Source organism: Rhea pennata, chromosome 2 (genome assembly GCF_028389875.1).
Source record: "Rhea pennata isolate bPtePen1 chromosome 2, bPtePen1.pri, whole genome shotgun sequence".
NCBI lineage: Eukaryota > Metazoa > Chordata > Aves > Rheiformes > Rheidae > Rhea > Rhea pennata.
Genome location: NC_084664.1, coordinates 86827286 through 86844151, shown reverse-complemented (window position 1 = coordinate 86844151; position 16866 = coordinate 86827286). Strand labels below are relative to the sequence as shown.

The 16866-nt window shown below is 37.5% G+C and overlaps 1 protein-coding gene across 4 annotated transcripts in view; it reads right to left on the bottom strand.

Moving 5' to 3' along the window:
- Positions 1-14897, bottom strand: part of LOC134136237 (cadherin-6) — a 50101-nt gene extending 35204 nt beyond the window's left edge. For all 4 annotated transcript variants that reach the window (XM_062568009.1, XM_062568007.1, XM_062568008.1 and 1 more), the window contains exon 1: positions 14667-14897. In XM_062568009.1, coding sequence (XP_062423993.1) covers positions 14667-14897 — 231 coding nt within the window. The remainder of the gene's footprint in view (positions 1-14666) is intronic.
- Between the last annotated feature and the right edge of the window lie 1969 nt (positions 14898-16866).

Genomic DNA, 16866 nt, shown 5'->3' with positions numbered 1-16866 from the left:
TCAGGTAGAAAACTCAGTAAAATTGAAATTTAAAAAATGCTTTAGAGAATTCAAGAATCCAGTACCTGGAATATCAAAATGCAACTCAAATGTTTTATTAAGACAACTGCTTCAAAGTATAATAAGTAAAGGACAAAACACTAATACCAGGAGCTAAGGGGCCCCTTTAATCTAACTCTGAGGTTTTTACAAAGGAAATATATTCCATAAGACTCAAGGAGAAAATGTTAAGATTATCCCCAGTGCAAATGGGGAAAAAAGCCAAATGTCAGATAGAAGTGTTCAGTAACAGCAGTATCATTTGCCAAAACGATTGTCCTAATTGCAAGGACTACAAGAGGAGTAGAAAACACCTACAAAAAGATCTATTTCTTGAGCATATCAAAATATCATTGATATTTCTCTTTCACTTTCAGAAGTAGCAATGCCAACCCCAAAAATAAATGACATTGAGAGAAGCTTAAAACAGTTTTGTGCTGCTGAACATCATCGGTAAACAAATTCACTAAAGTACTAAGATTCAGAAGCAACCAGGTAGTCAAAAGGGAAACTGAGAATAAAAGATGACAGCATCTGATTTAAAAACAAACAAACAAAACATGGAAAAGTCACTATAATGAGAGAATAGGGTGCTTGAGTAAAAAATTGAGTATGAAGTAAAAAAAAAAACAGTATAAAAAGCACTGGAATAAGAGATTGTCATTTGACCAGGGACAAGAGACAATGTGCTTTCACTTAAAACCTTCGAGATTCATACCTGCCAGGCAGGCTAGAAAGCCTTTTCATTCCCTTTTTGTAATGGCTGTATGGGACTGCATGGCCTGAGATAGACAGGGGCAATAATTTTGCTGGTGATGTGATCCTCAGTCACAGTGTGGAATAGGCTGCCCAAACACTAGCTGGGCTCCTGTTGTTGTTTTAAACATTTGAAGCTATGAATCCATACTTTGGTGTCTCACACCTTTATTATACATCCTTCAAAATCACAAGTGGGTTTTCCGACCTGAAGTGCAAAAATGCTGCAACAGCTAATCAGCTTTCAGGGATGGGGCAAGAAATCAGTTGGAAGGTGTCAGTCTTCTCAACATTGCCTAGGGCTTATCCGCTCTCTCTTGGGATCCCCAGCTGCTGCTGCTCTTCATTGTGATTAAACAAGGACAATGACACAAGAGTTTTTGTTCTGCTGTGCAGTGTATAAGACTAGAAAGGTCACTTATTCTGCTGGCCCTTCTCTCTAGGGGCAACTCGTTGTCAGTTCTTAATGAGTATTTAGCAAAGCTGCAAACTAGGTATAAGCGTCTCCCTGTTCTGACCTGAGAGCTTTTTGCAGCTCAATAAAATGTAATGCAGTTTATTTGTTCCTCTTGCTAATATCTCAAAGCACACTTATAACAGGAATTAAAAAAGTTATGAAAGACAAATAGCTTTTTAATTTGTAAGGCACAAGACGCAGCTCTGTCAAGTCGGATCTTCTCTGTACATAAGGGCTCATGAATTTCATGTTCTTCCATCAAACTTTTTCTTTGAACTACTATATATCTGTAAGAAAGCCAATCTGACTTTAAAAACTCTAAGAAACTCAAAATCATTATGTTTTTGGTTAATAACTATTTTCCCTCACTTAAAAAAAAAGTTCCTTGATTGTAAACTGAATTTCCCCAGCCTAACTGCAGTTGGGCATCATTATTCCTTTGAAAGATTAACAAGACCTCTCCAGCTGAACAGCAGTGATCATAACAAAAAAGCATTGTATAGACTTCTAGAATTACCCTCACAAAAGCTTGGAGATCCATTAGTTAGTCATTTCTCAATTTCTTAAGAAAGGCTAAGGCTATTTAAAGAACCTTTTAATGCTTTTTTTGTCCATTTATTTTAATATCTCTAATTTCTTTGTTGCAGTGACTGTCATCCCTTGTTTGCCACTGTTTTTAGATTGTGTGGTACAAACAGTACCCAGGAGACATGAGAATTAATTTAGTTGAAGCATCAATGTTCACCTACTAGAAAGCATAAAGGACTTAGAAAGCCATTCCAGACTTGTTGTATTAGCTCAAATACTAAGAATTGTCTCTCTTACACATATATCTGAGTAGATGATTAGGAGAAATTGAAAATGATTTTATTACCTATTTTATTTTATTCTATTACACTTCAGTGTTAAGGAATGAAAATTCAAACCTTTGAAGCCTTGAAAGATGTAAAGAACTGTACAAGTTGTTTTGTTTAGGGAGATAGAATTTCTCATCACTGCAGATTTCCCACCATAACTGAATAATCAATCACAGCATTCAAATGTGAGTCCTAAAGACTAAATGGGAAAATCAGTTTGAGGTATCACTGATAATTTGCTTGGTATCAAAATAAAACACTAAAAAACAAATAAGGAATGAAGCGCATTTATGTATGTCTCTGATAAAACACAAGATATTAAGAGGACTGACAGATTTTAACATTGTGTCTGTCACAGTCTTCTTGACTGATCTTAGACAGATCACTTTCTGATGCTTTCACATTCTCCCTGCAGTAAAATACGGGTTGTTAACAATGTCCAATGTTGTATGTAATGATTATAACATGATTTGAGAGCTTTGGGTACAATTTGCTCTATGTTAGTCTGTAGAAAGACTGAGGGTTGTTCAACTGGAGTAAAGATCAGCAAGCAAAATACTGTGGCTTTGGCACAGCTTGTTGCATTTAGAAGGTTGGTGCATGTCCTATTTCTAAACGAGCTGTAGTGCTAGAAAATGTACATGCTCTCCAGTGTTGGTTGTTACTTACCAGCTGAAGGTTACTGTCCCCACAGCTTAGCTGATGGATGGGGGAGTTTCTGCACTATGAGACTGGCTATACTAGGTCAAACAATATCTGAAGGTGTTATAAGACTTATGACTGTGCTAAAGTGAACAGGAGTATATGTGCTTTCTTTTCTGCCAGGTGAACTGTAAGGTTAATAGCAGTTAAATGCTTCGCTTGTAGGGACTTTCAACAGGAATGCAATGACTCCCTAAAGGAATGCATGCCTCCCTAGAAATTTCTTTCCTAAATCTCCATGTGTCTATATGAATTGTGCATACAATTCAAGAACACCTAGTTTCTTTATTGCTTTTTTTCAAATTAGAGCAAAATAGTTACAATGTCCTGATGTCGTTGTACATCTCAAAAGCAGGTATGTGCACAGGAAGAGATATATACAGCATATTTTATATATCTTCCCTGTTTAAACTTAATAATTCTTCACTATTTAAGCTTAATAATTATTAACTATTAACTATTAAACTTAAAGCTTCTCATTTTTGTGAGAAAAGGTGCTCACTGAGACAAAAGGCCCAGATTTATATCCCATCTTTTAAAAATTCCACAGAAGAAAAAAATATCAACTGAGCAATTTATGGCAGAATACTTTTGTGGTTCTGATCTAAATATCTGTAAGTAATTTGAAAGTCTCCAACTGACTTTAATGAGACTTCTATCCTATACTGCATTACTCAATGAAAAAGAAACTCATATAGTAGCAGATGACAGCAGGTAAACAGAAGAAAACTTTTTTTTCCATAAAGGAGTGGTTTAATTTAATACATTCAACAAACATGTACCTTGATAACTAGTAATTTCTTTTAGTGTATACTCTTAATCTCTAGACTATATGATAAGTATAGTTAGTGATATCAGGGTTTTTTATGTATCTAGGTTGGATTACTTTTGGTATCTCAGTGAGTTTACTTGAGAACAGTTGCTTATTGTATATCCACTGTCCAAATTACCCTTGAAATCATTATTTGAAAAAAAAAATCTTACCTATTTCAATTGTTTTCCTTGGACTCATGAACTAGAACTTTCAAAAATGCCCCCATATAATATGGTGAGCAAACGCAACACCTTATTGTATTACATCATCCTAGCAATATCGCATCAGCCCTGATCAGTCTCTATGGATTTACCATGGATGCATAAGGTTAGATGAAGCAATACACTTTTAATTCAGTGAGAACATCTGTTCTCTTGGTGAGGGCTGAATATATCTTAAAGATGAACTATAAATAAAAAAGAATACCCTTTGGCCTAATACACAGAAATGTTTTTACTGAGATATGGTTAAATAAAACATCAGGCATCTTCAGCAAGTAACAGCTTCTTACTACTCCCTGATGGATGCACTTGAAAGCAAATTCTCATTCTGTGCTTACTGACAAAGGTGACCTCTCAATATTCTGAGCACTTGATGCTGACAATCAAATCCAGAGGTATGTGTATGAATTTTGTATGTTATATAAAAGTATGTGTGGCAGGGTGGAAAGTAGAGGGGTGGAGAAGAGAGGATATATTTTTTTGGCACCCAAAGAAATGAGAACCCACATTCAGATTTAAAACCAAGCTTTAACAAGAGAAGAATGAATTCTTATCCACAGGTTTGGTTGAACCTTTAATCTAATTGTGTTCCTCAATCATATAGCCTTACAATTCAGAAGCTGGGGGAAGGAAAAATATCTCCATGCCATCATTTATCCCAACTTTGTTTCTAACCAAAGTTTGTGCCATGAAAACTGAAAATTAAAGGACCTTTTGAGACAACAGATATCATCTGAAAGTCCGTATATAGGAGTTGCACCAAGACCCTCTTGAGGGAGACCACTCCACTAGGAATATATTTTTGGGAAGTCTAAGCCGAAGGTGCCCTTCAGTCAATTCTTCTTTCAAATGTATATTCCCAAAAATATGTTAGTCAGAAAATGATGGGATGGCTTGCATGACTTGAGTGCTGCAACAGAAGGATGTAGGCCCTGGAGGAAAGGCAGACCAGGAAGGCAAGGAGGTGGAGTAATATAAGATCAGCTTAAATTCATGGAGCTTTGCTTTAGAACAAGTGACAAATCAGTTGAGAACTTCTGAGTAAGAGTCAAAGGAAAGATCAACATGAGTGATATCATGGTAGCCATCTGCTACAGACTGCCTGGTCAAAAAGAGAAAGTAAATGAAGCCTTCTTTAGATAGCTGGAGCAAGCCTCTCAGCTGCAGGCCATAGTACTCATGAGGGACTTCAGCTACCCTGATGTCTACTGGAATGACAGTGTGGCTGGATGCAACCAACCCAGGAGATTTCTGGAGAGTGTTACAAGGAACACTACATGATTTTAGCAAGGCTAAACAGTCTCCCATTGTATCTGTATAGATAAATAAATGGACAAATGAAGTGGGTGGAAAGTTGTGGGGTAGCTGAGCTCAAAGAGCTGTGATCAGTGGTATGAATTCCAACTGGTGACTGATTACTAGTGATGTTCCTTGAGGGTTGTTATGATACTTGGATCAGTACTGCTTAATGTCTTTATTAATGACTTGAATGTTGTAATGCACCCTTACCAACTTTGTAAATAATACAAAACTGGAGGTTAGGTGCATGGAGAACTGGCAATATTGGGAGGGTAGGGCTGCTCCCTGGAGGGACCTAAGCAGCCTCAGGAACCTTATGAAGTTCGTCATAGACAAATGCAAAGTCCTACATCTGTACTGGAATAACCCCATGCACCAGTACAGGCTGGACAGAAAGCATCTTCACAGTGAAGTAACTGGAGGTTCTTGTGAGCAGCAAGATGAGCGTGAATCAGCAATATTCCCTTGCAGAGAAGAAAACTAATTATATACTGGTCTGTTTTAGCAAGAGTATAGTCAGCCATTTGAGGGAAGTGATTATTATCCTCCATTCAGCACATGTGGTAATGGAGTACTGCATCTAGTTTAGCCCCTCTGTACAAGAAAATATATTGCAGTGAGAGTAAGGGAGGGTCACCAGTAGGGCTAGGGAGCTGGAGCACGTAATGCATGGAGAGAGGAGAAACAGTTTTGTTTAGCTTTGAGAAGGCTAAAGGAGAATCTTCTTGCTGTCTACAACTATCTAATGGAGGCAGTACAGCAGATGGAGCTAGGTGCTTCTTGGAGGTGCACAGCGATAGGATGAGAGCTAAGGATACAAGTTGCAGCAAGGGAAATTCTGATTATATATTAGGAAGAAAAATTAGAAAAAAGGTGGTTAAGCACTGAAAGAGGTACTCTGTAGAAGTTATGGAGTCTCTGTCTTTGGAGATACTCAAAACTTGACAGGACAAAGACCTGAGCAATCTGCTCTGATTGAACCTGCTTTGAGCAAGGTGTTGGACGAGATAACCTCAAAGGATATCTTCCAGCCTAAATTATTCTGTATAGCAGGAGTGATATTGAATCCCACGCTCCAAGTAATAGTTTAGGATCCAATGTTGCATGTCTAGGAATGAGGGTTCATTTTGACTGGAGAGCCTGGAATTTTCAGTGAGTCAATATTTACATCTATGTTCCCTAAATTATATCATATCTAGTATTTGTATAATAAAAATTTTCTCTCTGAAGCACAGGTAATTGTTGCAATCCAAACAGTCTAAATCACTTAAGAGGAGATTTACTTTTTTTTTTTTTTTTTTTTTTTTTTTTTTTTTTTTTTTTTTTAGGTAAAAAACCCAAATATTTGCATGAGCTAGATTTACCAGAGTGAGTCGTGTAAGTCCTGAGAAACCTTTTAAGTTGGAAGCAACATCAGACCCAAGCTCACACCAGCTCACAATCATTTTGGATACACATATGAGAGTTTTCATGCATAGGGCACTTTACTTTCTGCCCTCAACTCTGTTGGAGGGTGTTATCAGCCACTTGTACAGAGCATTCTGTGAGGAATTTTAGCAGCTGTAAGCAGCATTAACTCTGTGTTAAGCAACTGACCTGAAATGTGTAAAATCACAGAAAGAGCATGAAATGGAAAGAAGCTATGAATGCTCTGACACCTCTGCTTGCATGCCCTTTAAATTCGCTGCTGGTGCTGCATTCAACTTGATTGCAAAGGATGCTAGGTAGGAGAAAGCTTGTCATAGAGCCAAAGGTATAGTTATTCTGTTAGCTTCTATCTTTTAGGGAGAACTTATTTATTAATGATCACATGATTTGAACACAGAAGTTTTACAAATGGCTTAAGTTGATGTTGCCTTCGAACATGAAGATATAACATGGGCAAAGTTGAAAAAATGTTAAAAAGTCTGAGTGATGATTATGTAAGCTTGTACAGGACAGTAAAAACTTCTTTGTTCCAATAGACATGTAATGGTGAAACAACCTCTAATGTTTCATGAAGAGGGAAAGGAAGAACAAGTGCCAGATAGGTGACATCTCTATACAGAGCAGCCACTCCTGCAGGGTTCTTGGCTCATCTTGCTCTGTACAGCGTTGCATATGCGAGTTGGGGATGGAAGGGCTGTGTTCACCCTTGGATGATATGACTCCAAAATAAATAACCCTGAAAAGAAAACAGTGGGAATGGTACTTCCAGGGAAAAAGATTTTCTTAGCTGTTTTTCCTCTTCTTTGATTTACACCTTTACCTCTCACTCAGTATGTCTGTCTCTACAATGTTTGTTGCTCCTGGTTTTTTTGTGAGATTAAAAAAAAGAGAGAGAAAGGACTGATAGTCTTCCAACTATGGAAGGATGATGGCTCATCCTTCCTGAGGGTGATTCTTCCCTTCATCTGCCACCTCAGACTTTCACTAAAATCACAAACTTCTCTCAACCCTGAAATACAGGCAAGTGCATGCTGAGGTTTGTTTCAACCCATTAATAGTGAAAGGAAGTCACACTCTGCATTAGCACGTATGGATCAACAGTAGCTATTCATTTCACAACGTATTTTCAGTTCGTGTTTTGAAATGTTACGCTGACTGGCCACAGCTCTCAATCTGCTGCTGTCCCACTGTGAACTTATGTTCTCCAATGAGGGAAATAGCAGCAAAAGCAAAGGGAGTCACAGAGCATAGGAGTTAAATTTAATAAAGAGATTTCCCTAAGCGTTATAGTTTAATATTTTTAGCAGGCCAAGTGTAAACAACTAGGGATGGAATAACAGTTGTTCTTTGTCTTGACCCTGAAATGAGGGAGTTTGAAGTGTTGCTAGCCTGCATGTTCTGTACTCATATTGCAGCATTACAGTGAGGACTCTACTGTGCTATACGCACAAGGAAAAACTTCAAAAACCAGTGACCTAGATAATCCAAAATAAAACATGAACTTCACCTGCAGTCTTACCATGCTTTTGGGGAGAAATATTAATGCATTCAGTTGTTTTTCTATAGCTAGAAATCTCAGGGCACACAGTTCAGGAATACATGCAGATTGCTGGGAAGAGAAGGAAGGATGATCTATATAAAGATGTAGCCCAAAATATAAGCACTGATGTAAACGGTTCGTTAACATATGACAAACAAATTCATTTAATTCAGGGCACAAAAGATGAAAAATCAGAAAAGAATTAACAGAGAGAAATTTTGACATAGGGGTCTCAGTATTTGCTTTTGTTGGTTTCTCTAGGTGTGCTGGAAAGAAGAGGAGGAAGTTATATAACTTTATGCCATAATATGCCATAATGTAAGAAACGTGGTTTGTTTGAGACAGATGGTTGTAAGGCTCTACTATTGTGTACTATATTTGGGAACAAGGCTGACGCTAAGTAGATTCACAATTACAAGGATCGTAAATACTGAACATGCTATGTTTCCTGCCATTTTATTTTCTGAGTAACATTTTTGCTCATCCCACCCATTTCTCGTTATCTCTTTTCTTAGCCCCCACATGACAGTTAGAAATTTGCAAGCTGTTTCTGGATTCTCTTCCTGGGCCTCTGACCTCTTAACTGTCCCTCATTTCAAAGTTATCTCTATTCCACAGAGACCGGCAGTACAGAGAACTTCTATCAATGCCTGTAAATCTTTCAAAGAGGAATATAAGACAAGTGTGTGTATGTGTGTGCAATTCAATATGGGAATGAAGGGCAGTTGGGAAAGTCAAGTGGTAGAACATAAAATATGGATGATGGATGAGGAATAAAGGAAGTGCAGATGCACCAGGGCATTTGTTCTACCTTTTACAAGAATGACAAGTATTCAGCTTGTTGAAGCGAAAGGCATGTGGCCTAATCATCTGAACAGGAGGGTATAGGCTAGGAACTCTGATTTTTTTTTTTTTTTTTTAAATCTTGATTTCAAAATTTCCAATTTTTAGCTGTGCATAGGCCATTTAAACTCCTTGTAGATTGATTTCCTCATCTATTAAATGGTGGTAATGCTTCCTTAATACTGGCACACATAAAGAATTATCTGACTTTCCTGCTAGGAACAAGAGCAGGAGGGTCACTAATGGTCCACAGAAGCCGTACACCATGCTAAGAGAGAAGTGCCTCTGCAGAGGGGTGGCACGGGCAGCCATCAATGCCCTCCAGGGACCACAGTGCTCTGACACAGAAAGTGTGCCAGAGAGAGCCTGCATCTAGGAAGGTGCAAAGGTTTAGTCCCTCTCCTTCTGTGTGATAAAGGGTATAGAGCTCCTCTGAGAGATACAGCATAAAAACAAATTCTCTGTGCACATTCAGCTGTGCAAGAAGAACAGTGAGGGCTTACTGGGGACAGGAGTCCAAACCCAGACCCCTGTGTCGGCAGTAGGCAGTGCCATGGTCGTAGAGCTGTTCAGACTGACTGGTGTAAGCTAGAGGTGACTGACGGCTCTCTTCGTTTTTTCTGTGAGCTGCTCCAAGCCCAGGAATAGTTCAGGACTGAGAGGCCATACAGTGACTTAAAGGCTGTCTTTTGGGCTGCTAGTTCTCCTGGAAGCAGTATCTAGCCCTAGAGAAGTGATTTTCTGAACATTGAGAGAAATTGAAAACCCTTTTGAACAGACTCACTGAATAAATAGAAGTCACAAATAGAATTTTTAATTTAGGCCTCACTAAGAGAACAAATAGTAACTATATTTGGAATAGGAAATGAAGACATCAGGAGTATATCATAGCACAAAGTACAAGGAAGAGAAAGTAAATACTGAGTGTTTGCCAATAGGATTGCATAAAGTATGTTAAAAGGGAAGATGCAAATAGTCAGTTTAGTTTGACTTTGCACATCTTGGAGTTTTTTGGGAACAACAGTTTTGATGATAAGGACAGAATGCTAGCCTATGAAATTTCTGAGAGAAAGTGAGGATTTCTCTTGCTTATTATCATGCCATTCAACTAAGATATGATAACTTCTAACCACTGGGTTATGTGACCCATTATTGCCTGAAATGCTGAAAATACATAGACTATATAGTAAAAACTTTTTATTTAATCAGCCCTTTGTGTGTGCTCACAGTCAAGTAGCTTTTCTCTCTCTGTGAGTTAGTCTCAGCACTTGTAATGGTTTGGAGAGATTCTAGCTTCTGTTTGGATTCTGGTGAAATATCTTGCAGGGAACTGTTCTGCTTGCTTTCAAAACAGCTGTAGCCAGAAGTAAAATCAGTAAAAAAAATCAGAAAAAACAGTGCCTGAAAGTATCTTGCAATACCATTCACTTCATCCTCTCCTCACTCAAAGCCTCATGGAGGAGAACCTATGTTTACGAGTGGTTCTTCCGACACCAAAGAAACTAAACAAAAAGATCCTGGTTTTGCCCTGAGTAATGCAGTGTCCTCTCTGCTTTGCCAGGCCACATGTCTTTGGCTTTATCTTCCTTGAAAGATGGAGCTGTCAGCAGAGAATGATTGTTTATGATGGGACGTGCAGGTAGTAACAGCAGACAGCTTACAGGCAAGCACACTGCTTGAATTATATGAACATCAGTAAGACATAGCAAAAATGAAAAGTACATCTGCAAGTTTTGCTTTTAGTGCCAGACAGAGTGTGACAAAACTGTTCTACTGTTGTCCCTGATGTTATCAGGAAAGCAAGTTGCTTCCTTCCACTGGGGGCTGCCAGAAGCTATTTCTGGGTTAATGAATGAGATTTAAGATTTTTTCAGACCTTTTTTTAGTCTAAAAGGAAGACACATCCTATCCTTTTATTTAACAATGACTTGCAAGTTTGTGCTCTGATAAGACTACTTGGTGATGGATGCCAGTACATGGATTTTATGCCACCAATGGGATGGCTATGTAAGACATCAATTGTGTACAAATGGAGAGATGTGGTTACTTGTACTTTTGAATATGCTATTGTAACAGGGTGGATTTTTCCACTCTGTTTTCCAGGTGAATCGGAATACATCTAGGGAACATAGTGTTTATTTCTACATATAGCTGCACTACCACTTCAACATTTACCTGGGATTTAGAGATGCATTCCCCCCCAGCCCCTTAAAGTCCTACTAAACAGGTGCTGGTGCAAGTAGAACTTTTTAGAAATCTAACTCAAATGTTCAAAATTTTTGCTGCACAGTAATGCTGTGCACTTCTTTACTTTGATGACCATGTAATCCTTTTATTTTATTTTGGAATTGAGTCTCTGCCAAGTGCCATAATTTCTGAACCAGAAGAAAAGATATCTTCAGGTTAAAATGTCACTGTGCCCATCAATCACACTCCAATGAATAGCTGCAGTTCATAAGATATTCAGCAGCACAATGAATAATTCCAATCTAGAACTTTTCTGCAAGTTCCTTATATTGTTATACTTGCAACTAACCAGTTCTAGAGGTGTGACATTCTGTTTTTCTTCTAAGGCTTCATTTCTGGAAATACAGGAATGAAATTTAGTAATACAAGACCTGGATAACAAAATAGTGGATCTAGTGTTAGAATTACTGCATGCAATCAACTTGTGTTGATAACACTGGAAGCTGCTGCTTCTTGTCAGCTGCACATGTGATATAGCAGCATATTTGGTCTGGTGGTAAGATATCCAACATACAAAACTGGGCCACTTTTTAATAGTTTATTAGTTTAATATTTAGGTATCCATGGGTATCAAGTAAGGACTACTTTGTTTCATATGTGGTTAGACAGTTAGCTCCTGAAGGACATTCATTGGATATACTTTCTGAAGTACATTGGACATACAGTACAACAGTGCTCTGGTCCATGACTCAGATACTACTTCAGCACCATCTTCAGCAGTGTCCTGAAATCTATGGCTCTGTTTGATGTATTCAGAGAGATCACGCTGTTTTATTATCTCAAACTTAAATGCATTTCTGTCCTCCCTTCCTCCTGTCCTCTCCAAAAATAGTCACAAATTTGTTTTTGTAGTATAAACAGCTACAGGATGTTCCAGTTGTAATTTGGGTGGTTATAGAAATAATGCTGTTGGAATATTTTACAACAGACTTCTTTTTTTCTCAAATTTTGACGCGGTTGATTGAATTAAACGGATGTTAACAAATTAACAAAAGACAAAGTAATTTTTTTTTTTATTTTATGACAGCTTTTGTAAAATCATTTCTTACAGCTCTGATGTTAATCCTCACCAGTTTAAACTACTAAACACGAAAACCAAGAGCCAGATCTGACTGCATAAACAATCAGATATAAGCAGAACTCCCTTTTATGTTATATGTTGCTAAAGGTGTTAATCATTTTCTTGTTTACATTTCTTTATGAGAAAACCAAAATATTTTAACAAACTATACTTATCATCATCAGCTCTTATTTAAGGTTAATATCTTTGAGAGAAAATATGCTTAATAAACATGTTCATTATCCTCATTTGCCCACACCAATCAAGTTTAGTTGTTCAGTTAAATTGCCTGGTTACTTCCATTTTGAGACATACAGCTATTTCCATCATTTATTCTCACACCAATACTCAACTTTCTCTAATAATAAATGGCTTCTCTTTCATGCCTCTTGGCTAATTGTTCAATTACAAGGGTGTGAGCCATTCTGGCATTTGAAAGACGTGTGAAAGGCCACTTGTGAATAGCCCAGGGACACAGAATCAATGACATTTATACATTATGTGTCATTTCTATGCTTTGTAACAGTAAGTGTATTAAGGAACCAATAGACGGAAGACTAATTCTTAAAAATAATGTTATAGTCCTCCACATTTTTTCTCTCTCAGCGCCTCCAGTTCAAACTTTCTTGATTTTTCTAATCTAGCTAGACCATTTTTAACTATCTCTCAGAAAATTCATTCTGAAGTAATATTGGCTTTCCCATCAATCCCTCTGAAGACAGTAGCTTCTACTCAAATTCTGCAGTGGAGAGAATAGGGGGGCTGGGATTTGAAAAGGTTAATGTCATAGCATAAATGACAGGCTATAGAGCTTGTCTCAGCACCCTATGCTTTATCTTTGGGGAGAGAGCTCCCTGTTCTCCTACCACCCAAGAAGTGCGTGAAATCAGAGAGTGGGTGGCAGACTGCTGTCTTTCAGCTTGTATTCTTTTTTTTCCCTAGACTCCATATTTCTCACTTTTTTTTTCCCCTCACCATCTTAACTTCTCTTTCTATTGTTCTCTCTTTAGGTAGCCTTTTTCCTGACTTCTATCCTCTGTCCCCATTTGATTTCTCTTTCCACTGCTCTGTCTTGATTCCTCTCTGTGAAGTTTCCTCTCAGTCCACCTCTGTCTTCCTAGTTCTTCCCTCTTACTCTCCCCTGGCTCATTTTCCTACCCACTTATCTTCTCTCCCTACTTCTCCTCTCGGAGGACTCTCCGCCTTTGGCTTTGTCCTGTAGATTCATTGGGCTCAATGGTACTCCTCATGAATGCTGATTATCCTGGTTGGAGCTCTATGAGTATTGTTGAAGAGCTATGAGTATTGTTGAATGAGTATTGTTGAAGAGTATGAAGAGCTGAGTAGCTCTTCATTTGAATCATGCCTTGCAGCCATTTAGTAGGAAAAGAGTGTCACATCCAACTTTGACTAACAGCTGATTGGCAGGCAAGCAAAGCAGCTTTCATCTCTCGTGGGAACGCTCAGAACCTTGCAGAGGGAGAAGAAATGTCAATCCACTGCAATCTTCAGTCTTTGCTTGAAAGATCAAAATAGATCAATCCCATTTTAGTTTGGAAAACTAAGCTTTCTACTTTGAGTGTCATCAATAGCACAATTTCTACATTCTGCAATGCAGAATCCTATAGACTATGGCACCTTGGACAGTATGGACTCTCTCTGGACTTAACAGCAGTTGTATTAGCTCTGCAGTTCACATAAAGATTGCTGTCTACATGGGACTCTGCTGCTCTGCGACACTGCTGTTCTCAGAGTTGTGGGTTTTTTATATAATAGATCCTTTTTGAACTGTTATCATGCTTCGAGTATAGAAAATTTCAGCCATTTATTGTTTCCTAATGTAAAGTACAGTGTGCTTCAACTTCATGTGCTTCAATTCATGGTCATATTACAGAGTCTTCAGTGGCATTGTAAAACCTCATCAGAGGTATCGACAGTGGGGAATGAGAAATGAGATGGATGAGAGAAACCTCACCAAAATACAGACAGAGCAACCTCATGAAAATACTGGCACTATGAATCCTAAATATCTTGGACCAAACTCTCTTCTTGTCTATATGGTAGAACTCTACCAAAATTAATGAGCATGAGTGAAAAAGCATATCAGATTTTAAAGCTGGTCGAGAATATCCCCCTATAATTGAATTCAATTATTTCCAGACAAAAATAAAAATAAAATCTTTAAAATAATAGCGTATGATTGGCCAGGGGACTCGCAGGTTGAACTAGGAACTTTGTCTTCCTCGCTGTTGATTACAATTTGATGCTGAAGAATGCTAATCTTTCTCTGGCTGAAGCTGGACAGGACAGAATGAGTAGTAGACATCATTCATATATACTTGTTATTGCTGGATTTCTAATGCTTTTAAAATCAAAATGTACATGTGTCTAAAAGAGTCTTACCTTGCCAACATATTGGTAGTCAGATCCTGTATATTCCTCCAGTAAAAAGAACTGATTCCACATCCAGCTCCTTTTGGAACGACTGAAGTCTTTTCTGCTGTTTCCAGACAATACCAAAACCTTTTCCTTTTCTGGAAAACCACTAGTCCTTTTGGACAACAAAGTTAAGAAACTTTGGTGGGGCTGACCAGCCCAAAACAGCAGCCAGAAGCAATGGTAAGTTCTCATCATGGCAATGCAAGGAGGTGCAAATAATGACTTATTTTCTTGTCCTCAAACTAACCTACTTTACTGCACTGAATCCAGTCTCATGCCTTCTTCTTTCTTTAAATAGTCTTTGCAGTCTCAAAGGATATCTGAAAATAAAAATGACAACATTTTAAACGTTTTCAGATGTACTTAATCGTTACAACAAGTAAGTCCCCAAAGTACAAGAGTAATAACGATTGTTGAAAAGCTAGGCTTTCTGGTTCAAAAACGTTGCAAGTGGTCCTTCAAATAATCTAAGTGAATCTGTACTGAGTAGGAAGAAGTATTCCTGATGTTTATTTTTAACTTTACCTCCGTTTACTTCCATTCCTGGATTAATATGCACTAGATATTTCTCTTTTTACTGCCTGGACATTGGGATATAACTGATTACATGGTGACTGAGGATCTGAGACGGGCTAGCAAGAGTGCAGATTGCTTCCCCTGGAAGTGTAGGTTGCTACAGTTACGGACTGAAAAACCTGGACTTACTTAAATGGCTCTATGATTTTTACTTCAGATTTAAAAATTTTGCCTTTGACTTCATTTGGAAAAGGACAGGTAAACAGGCTAGTGAAATAAATGTGCCTATTTGTCTATATCTTTCACGCTTAAGAATTATTTGATACTGCATTATTTGATACTGCATAGGACATTAAGTGGACAATTTGGTTTTTTAAGTTACCTACTGCCAGAGTTTTATACTGAGCACTGGATCTTAAACCACATAGTTATATATATAAATATTTTAATTAGTAACTTTTAAAGACAAAACCTTTCAGCTGATTCATCTTTATCTGTGGGTTCTTCCTAGCTACTGTTTCCTGCTATTATTCGTATTAAATATCTGGACATATAGAAAAAAATTATGAAAATGATCCCAATTTCTGAAGACTTCAAAAATTTCATCATGAACAAAGCTATACAAACAGTATCATAGTGCAGTTTTAATTATTCTGTTAAAAAAAAAAAAAAAAAAAAAAGGTTGAAATCTGCCATTCAGGAAGAAGAAATTATATTATGTGTCTCAAGTGACCAGTCATGCAAAGTGCATCATGAATGACTTTGGAACACTTTAAAGTCTGAAGAAATTAAAATTAGTTTACAGAAACATTCAACAACATATAAGAATATTTTTCACAGATACTTTGTTCGCTTTTTACTCCAAACAGATCCATACTATTAAAGAAGGAACGTATGTTTTTGATTTTCATTTTGTTTTGCACAGATGCTCTTTGGAAAAGTGAGTTTTTTTTTTTTTTTTTTTTTAGTATTCTCATCAAAAACCATAAATGATTCTGAAACAGCTCAAAATTCAGTGCAGCAGCAGTCAGTAATAGAAACTGTTGATCTCCAACCAAATCTAAAAGAGAAAATTTTGTTTTTGCTTTCTTTTGTAAACATTTTGCACAATACTATTTGGATCATATTCCATATCAAAGGCCAAATTCTTTGCTATATTTTGTGTCTTTATATTTTTTAAAGATGTAAATCAGGCAGAATTTAGCCTTTGAGCTTCACAAATGGAGTTAAAGCACTTGCAATGCCTCGGGTTAGCCACTCTTCTGGTTGTCATTGTTCTTAGCAATAAATTGTGTAAAATAACCTCAGGTTTCTTACAGTTCCTCTTATTAAATCATTTTCTTTATGAATTACCACTTAGCTGTTAGATGGATAGTAGGTGGTGGAACAGGCCTGTTCAAACTATATCATTTTACTGATTTTCAAGGTAAAAAAGGTAACTTCTGGGGAAGGGGGAATCCATTTTTTAACATTAAGAGGAAAAGTGGTATAGGCATAGTTCATCCTGAAGCAGTGTAGTCTTCTCTTGAGCAAAGGGAAGGTTTCCAGTTATCTTTCATTAACACCCCAAGCCTTCTGTAGGTTAAAAAAAACTAACTTTTTTTCTGTAGCCTGTGGGAACTGATTCATATAAGGCTTTGAGTGCTGT